At 38.3% G+C, this 7,478-nt stretch overlaps 1 protein-coding gene across 2 annotated transcripts in view; it reads right to left on the bottom strand.

Annotated features, from left to right (window-relative positions):
* Nucleotides 1-1,624: 1,624 nt before the first annotated feature.
* zbtb10 (zinc finger and BTB domain containing 10) overlaps nucleotides 1,625-7,478 on the bottom strand; it is a 19,381-nt gene continuing 13,527 nt past the window's right edge. Inside the window, exons 3-5 of one of the 2 annotated variants that reach the window (XM_046058648.1) lie at nucleotides 7,314-7,379; nucleotides 5,149-5,324; nucleotides 1,625-4,696 (exon numbers count right to left, since the gene is read on the bottom strand). In XM_046058648.1, coding sequence (XP_045914604.1) covers nucleotides 4,406-4,696; nucleotides 5,149-5,324; nucleotides 7,314-7,379 — 533 coding nt within the window. In that variant the 3' untranslated portion in view covers nucleotides 1,625-4,405. The remainder of the gene's footprint in view (nucleotides 4,697-5,148; nucleotides 5,325-7,313; nucleotides 7,380-7,478) is intronic. The other variant, XM_046058649.1, reaches the window with a different exon arrangement.

Here is a 7,478-nt window from a genome sequence, read left to right as displayed (position 1 = left end):
TCTGTGCAGGGGGATCAGTGCATCCCCTCAGGCATAAACTCAGTCACCAGGATCAATGCATCGATCAATTCTTCCATCAGTGGAGCTGTGTGGACTGTTTGACAGGGCATGAAGAAATTTAAAGAGAAGTGCTGCCACCTGGTGTCAGCTGAGACAAAATGCCAAATGATGTTTTAATCCTGAGTCTTAACAGCAGATGGCAGCACCTTGGCTTTTAGGGGGAGGGGGAGTTCATGCTCTTCTAAAACCACTTACCCATCCATCCTCTGAAACAGAATCCAGAAATCAACAGAAACCACATTCCTGGGCCAGACTCTGGAAAGAGGAAATTCGATTTAACACAATTAAGTGATGACATTTGGAAACATCAGAGGTTGTTGGATGGAGGACAATACAACTCACCACCAGTCTCTGTTATTTATTTGGAGATGTGGATAAATCTGACAAACCACTAACTAGACTGTAAATTGATCTGATCTGAAACCGTGCAGCTGTCACTTAATCTCTGGAAACATCATCCCTTCACCAAGAATGAGTTGATACTGTCTGCTGCATGTTGCCTTGTTGTTATCCTTTAACCACAGGTGTGTCTGTGTGAACTGTACCTCTGTGCAAACTGTTGGTTACAGGCAGTTGATGGACTTCAGATACTTGATCATGCTAAATCATTTCTACACCTCATCTGTCCTCACTCAAAACATTTAAATAACTTCAGTCATTGCATCACTACCCCAAAAATGTCATTTTCTTTTATCATTATTTAGTTCAAGACAGATCTGCAGCAAACACTGAAATTATGTTTTATTTCTCAGTAAAGATTTCCATTGAGAGTGAGACATACAGTAGGTAGAGTCAAAAGTCCTCTATAGCCAACCTAATGGAAAATCTACGGACATACTGTATGAATGCTTTCCTGCCGACATTCACTTTGTTTTCTCATAATCAGTGAAATGTATGAAACATTAATGTTTGAAAGCTCAAATATTTTGCTTGAGAACTTACACAATAACATGATGATAAACATGTCAACAACAGCCGATCAATTGAAAAAAGTGGAATCCTTTTTGATTATAAAGAAACTTAACTAACTTGAAGCATCATTTGGTCAGCTGTGGAGATATTTTACTTTGTCATTTGAATTTTGTGTGAAAACATGAAAATCAGCTATGGATTTGAGAATTGCAAACAATCATGATTTTTACTTAATTGTGTCAGAGCAATCTGGGAAAAACTTACCAACGTGACATTTAAAAAGTGCAGTACAATAAATGCGCATCTCCTGAGCACGGACAGGGAAGGTAGCCAGATAATTCACAGGGTTATGATAGTAATAATGAAATAATTGTTCTGGAGGATGTGGAATACAAGCAATTGGCCAAGCTGCTCTAAAGAGCAACATCAACATTAGTGCAGAGTACAATATTATATTTGAAAAGGGAAAAGGTAATCAGAACCTGGCTCATAGTCTGAGCTGCATCTGGGGTTTTTTTTTGGTGCTCTGGTCTTAAATGGATATCTTTGTTTGCTTTCCCAAACAGGGAAAAAAAAGAAAACATTTGTTCTGACCATCATCACACAAGCAAAAGTCTTCCTACAGTTAAATAAATGGACAAGAAGGTTAAAGCAATATCAAAGTTTTATTCTTAAAATGTAGTATAGAGAGGAACAGTAGTACATTTCAGACAGAAAAAAGGAGAATGTAGTTCCATCTTTGAAAACCTTTGATAAAAACGTAAAAAGAGTAACCTGAATTTGCTTTGTGTTCGGAGGGCACTGAGGCGCGGCCCAAGTTTTGCATCACTGTTAAAGTTCGAGAGAAATTGAAAAATACAACCTTTTGCAACAGCGTAAAAAAATACAGCTGGGGAAAAAGAACCTCTGCTTTACATCTGTAGTGTTTTTGCTTCGTTTTTCGTGTTTTTTTTTTTGTCCATATAACAAATACAGCATAAAATCTAAAATGATACATCATAGTTTTTGATTTTCATTCATTACAGTAAAATCAGTAGGATGGTAAATAGTATCAAAAAGAACAAACAAGACAACAGAATGGTGTGATGAACAAGCACACAGCGTGAACAGAGAGAGAAAGCGGAAGGTTAAAGTTCACGGAGATAAACCACCACGCCAGGAGGTCTGTAGCTGACTGTCAAGGTGTTCCACCACTTAAATCCACTAGTTAAATAATATATTCTCAACATTATATATATATATATTATATATATATATATCCTTAATATAACCCCTCCCACAGTGATGTGAAGGTAAAAGTGACACGAAGAGGCTGAATATCTCTATGATTTAAAATAGTTACACATCTTCTGTATCATTAGCACTTCAGTACATACTGTGTATTCCACTGCATATGAACAGATACTGCTGTTCCAAGGTTTCAACCCGCAAACAATCCGTGTTTCTTTAGAAAATATGTGCTTACTGAAATAACAAAAAGGAGAAAGGAAATATCTGTGGAAAAGACAAAATTAAACAAAGTATGTATCTAAAGGTAAAGTGAATGATTCTGTAGCATAAAAACATTTAAAAATCTCAACAATTACAGACACGAGCAAGGATTTTCTACACTAAGCAAGTTTTCACCTGGCTTTTCTCATACATTATAACAATTAAAAACAAGAATTTTGGTTGGACAAATAGAAATTAACAGTCTTGATTGCATTTTGGAGTCAATATATAATATTAAATAACAAAAAACAAAAATGTCTAATAAAAAAGTTGCTCATTGGAAGAAAGACAACAGTTTTTATATAGTTCCATTCAGACCCGCTTTTGGGGAAGCAAAGAAACATAAAAGAAAATTATTTTCATGAACACAAACGTAAGTGCATGCCTATGAGGCGCCATAGAGCTTCACTTTTTGTGGAACAAAGTGTTTTTCTACCTGGCAGACTGAAAAAATAAAGTAAAAACAAACTTACATCAAATTAAACAGATGATGCGTTGTATATCTTTTACACGTGAAAAATGGAGTTCTTTCAGACTTAAAACGTCACACATCATGATTTTCTGCACACTTCTTCCCGCTAACAACCAATGTTCAAGTGATTCAAAATATATATACTGTATTTACTATATAACTCAGTACCAAATATAAACAAACGTATACAGGTATTGATGTCCACTTAGGTCCTCAAAACGTCAATTAGAAGTACTGCCGGTAGTTCTACAAAATGGTATGTGTGTGTGTGTGTGTGCGCGCACATTAAATAAAATAAAAGCTTAAAAACAATGGCAAAGCATACCTGATAGTCGCCGTAGCACAACAGTGTTCTATAGTTTGAGCTGATTACATATTTATAACTGAGTCAGTTTAAGCTTTATGATTATAAACATCATATATAGCCTGTAGGTCCAGTATTCTGCGACAAGCATTACAGCACCAAACGTTTCATCATTTGGCAAAATTCAAGCTTTAAGTGAAAGTCAAATGCTTTTGTTTAATAATAATAATAAAGTGTTACTGTGACGCCGTGATTTGTATAAAGCTAGCAATAACATTTCCCCTTGTACTTTTTTTTTAAATTCATCTTTTTTCCTGCTTAAAAAACAACATCATGTCTTTTTCTTCTTTTTTTTTAATAAAGCATATTCAGTAGTTTTTGTTTCCTGCTAAATCTTGGTGTGCGGTCTGTTTGGCACAATATCGCAGCCCTCTTAAATTAATCATAAATATGGCTGTGATACATTAGAGTCACAAAACAGATTTTTTGGTTCCAAGATTTGTGCAGGGAAAGAAAAAAAAAAAATTTGAAAAGAATATAATAATATTTAGCGCATCTAAAAAGGATCTACAGAGCGAGTTAAAAATCTTCCTGTGGACAATAATGCTCTTCTTCCATGTACTTCTACAAGCACCAAGCAATATACTTTCAGATTGTGCAGAAAGCAACAGCCACTACCGTGCCTCTGCCTGCAGACAAAACAACAGAAATAAAAACTATAGCATTTGATAAGACCATAATAACCTCTCTTCATAAATTAAATAATTAACATTTTGCTTTTTTTATTTATTTATTTTTTTTAGATGATTGGCCTACCCTCCAACTCCAAAACTACATCATCACCCTGCTCAACTCTCCCCCTAAAAACAGGAAATAAAAATACATCACCAAAAACCTGATTTATCATATTATTCGTCATTAGAATCTTTCTCTTGTGGGCACTGGGCCCAGAGTTGGACACATTTTAATATTAAAATCTGTACATCTGGAGTTTCCACTCTACCAAAGCTTTTTTTAATCCATCTCTTTGTCATATACTTGCACAATTAAGTAACCTCGAGGTTTGATAGCACTTTGGAGTTGATTGTTTACCAGCTAGTTTTTGTACACATATATATTAAACATCAACTTTTTTAAATTTTGTTTCTCAAGCTTGTTAAAAATTCTTAGTCCTCTTCTGGGGCTGCACTGCCGTTGCCCTCACCCCAATTTGATTGGTCGTTGTCGGTGGGTTCTTCCCCCTCCAGGTCCTCCCCTTCCTCACCCTCGAAGTCTTCATCGCGAGGAAACTCCATGCCCTCCATAGCCTCCAGGCCCTCCTGAGTGGCCTGGTGCGAGTCGGCGCAGTCTGCACACACACCGTAGCGCCGAGAGCCGTGACGGATGCCAACACTGGCTGCAAGCATGAAGATCTTCTTGCACACCATGCACTTGTACTTTTTGTCCTTCTTGTGCACCTGTAAAAGGGACGGAGAGAGGGGGAGAGAGGTTGAGGAGATGAGGTTAGTTGCCATTGTTAAGTTTGGATCTGCTTGTCACTGCTAATCTGTCAATATGATATTTAAACAAATAGTTGGATGGATTTTGGAAATATTTGAAAGTTTGGCTTTTTTCTACACAAGAAATGTGACATTTCTTGCAAGTTCTACTGCCAGTGCAATGATAAAGCCTCCGGATTGCTAAACAAAATGAGATCCACTTGTTTTGCACCACTTTGTGAAAGATTCACTACATTAGAAAACAGATATCATAGCGAAACATTTCTGCTTTTAAAAAACATCTTGCTTCGCTCACTCCCTTTGAGCACAAAGATGTGAGGGTGGCCATAACGCTGTAATATCTGGCAAATAAATGCACATCACATGTGGTAAAAGGAGGAGCGGATCCTGTTGTACATATGTGGACTCACCAGGGAATGTCTCTTTACGTGCTCGCGCCGTGTGAACAGCTTGCCACAGATGTCGCAGCTGAAGGAGCGTACGCCCGAGTGGATGATCAGGTGCCTCTTAAGCGTGCGCCGGTGCTTGGCGATGTAGTTACAGTGCGGGCACTTCAGCTTATTGAGGGCTAGGTGTGAAGACTCGCCTGGTTAGAGACAAAGAAAAACACAAGGTCATCAACAAACAGATGTGTTTTGTGGTAAGATCACATTTTTTGGATTCACATCATGCAACTATGGTTTACTCTTTGAGAGAACTTTCAATCTGCAGGACAGGGAGTTACTTGAACAAACTGGAGATGGAACAAGACAATGATCATAAAAGCATTTGCCTTTATAGATCCTGTAATGAGAGGGGTGTGTCAGGAACCAATATCCTGTTTATCAAATCACAGAGTTAAGAAGCGGTAACCATTAGAGAGAATAAGAAACCGCAAACTGATGCATCACAAGAAGCTTCTTCAGTGACAGATTGCTACAGAAGTTTGTTAAACTGCTAAGATGCAGCCGATTACTGTGGCAACCATGTAAACTTCACCATCTAGCTCAATCGCTGTTGCTAAGTAACTGGTGCTTGTCTGCACCAGCCTGCAATGATGCTGAGGTCTCACCATGGCAAGGATGGTAAAGATACAGATTCATATTAGCAGTGAATCTAAAGCAGCAAAATCTGTTGTTGTACTGGATATACATAATAATACAGTGTGTAAGATACTCAATGGCAACTCATAATTTAGCCTCATTATATTAAGAAACTGTGTCAATCTGTAGCTACATTATATATACCCTAATACTAATTACCCAGTACTACATGTTTAAAGCAATATTATGGAAAACTGCTGAAGTGCACACAGTCTTGGATATGTTCCATAATATATGATTAGCAATTTGCATCATACACCTTTAGAAAAGCTAAAAAAAAACAAAAAAAAAAACACACAATCCAAAAATGAGAAAAAACACCATCCATCAAGCTTGGCTATCATACTGTTTAAATGCTAGAGCACACGGTATCACATGTTTTATGTTTCAGTGTGTAAAAAAGAAAGAAATCAAGGTGTCCTGACGCCAGCATAGTCTTCATGAGCCCCATTTTGGGATGTTTATGCTAACAAGCCACTGAGGACAGCTGGGCTTACAAATAAAAAAGCAATCTTTTGATTTTGACAAAAAAGGCTGCAAACAGAGTGCTAGTCTTCACTGTTGAGAGAGTGGGGTAACGGGGCCAGGCCTTTTGTTTGAGCCAGGGAGCACACAACAGAGGCGTTGTCAGGGCAGGTTGCTAGGGGGAGGAGGGGAAGACAGGGGGTTGATGAGAAGCAGGTCACCTGTGTATTCCCGTTGTGTGCAGAGAAGCACCTTGTGGAAGTGCAACAAGCTGTTAATTTAGGCTTTTGAGGTTTAGAATGAAATTTAATTGTCACGATCTGTCGTTGCAGAGCAGATAACAAATAGCCTTCAGAGGGTACGAATTACAAGCACCTGAATTTTTTGAATTTACTTACAGTGAAGTTAAATGTTTTACTTCAGTTTCATAGTTTTAGATATAACCTTGCTGGCCTCTAACGTAATCTGACTGCAGCTTCCTTTCCTGTGCCTTCCTTCATGACCCTTTAGCTGCGGTCTCAACCAATGTCAATCAAACTGACTTACTGACAAAAGATTTGTAAAGATATAACTGCTTAAATTTTGTTCTCTCTGGTATTCACAAAGCTATTTTACCACCATCCACACTTATTTTAAAAAATTGTGACCAGCTCCTCTGTTTGGTTTGTGCAATGCATTGTATCGAGTATTTTTTTTAATGGCATGCATGCTTTCATTTTTGAGTATACTTTGTTTTGACAATTGTGAACACAATTTGGATTTGAGACACAGCCTGGTGTACTGCAGACAACTGGCTTCCCCACCACCCATTTAAGGCAAATTTGTCATTTTGACTTTACACATTCATTCCCTGACATGGAGAGAACTATTTTGTGTGTGCAGACTACGTATTTAACTGCAGGTTGAACATGAGTCCTTAAATACTCGAGGAGACATGCTGACTGCCCACACTCATTTAAGAAGATGCATTTTAGTTTAGATTTCAAGGTTCATTGAAGTAGCCTGCTCTAGAGAGTGCGGCGTCTTACCATTCTCCCAGGACTCCCCTTGCTGTAAGTCTTGCATGATGCTATACGGGATCTGATTGGCCAGCTCTGGGAAAGGGGGAAGGGACAAGAGAAGCAAGAGGGAGAAAGAGAGATGAGAGGTGGTTGAGAGCCTGGAAGGGGGGGGGGGGGGGGGGGGGGGGGCAC

Source organism: Micropterus dolomieu, linkage group LG09 (assembly GCF_021292245.1).
Source record: "Micropterus dolomieu isolate WLL.071019.BEF.003 ecotype Adirondacks linkage group LG09, ASM2129224v1, whole genome shotgun sequence".
NCBI classification, from domain to species: domain Eukaryota; kingdom Metazoa; phylum Chordata; class Actinopteri; order Centrarchiformes; family Centrarchidae; genus Micropterus; species Micropterus dolomieu.
Note: the sequence above shows the minus strand (reverse complement) of the source record. Positions and strands in the feature narration are given on the sequence as shown.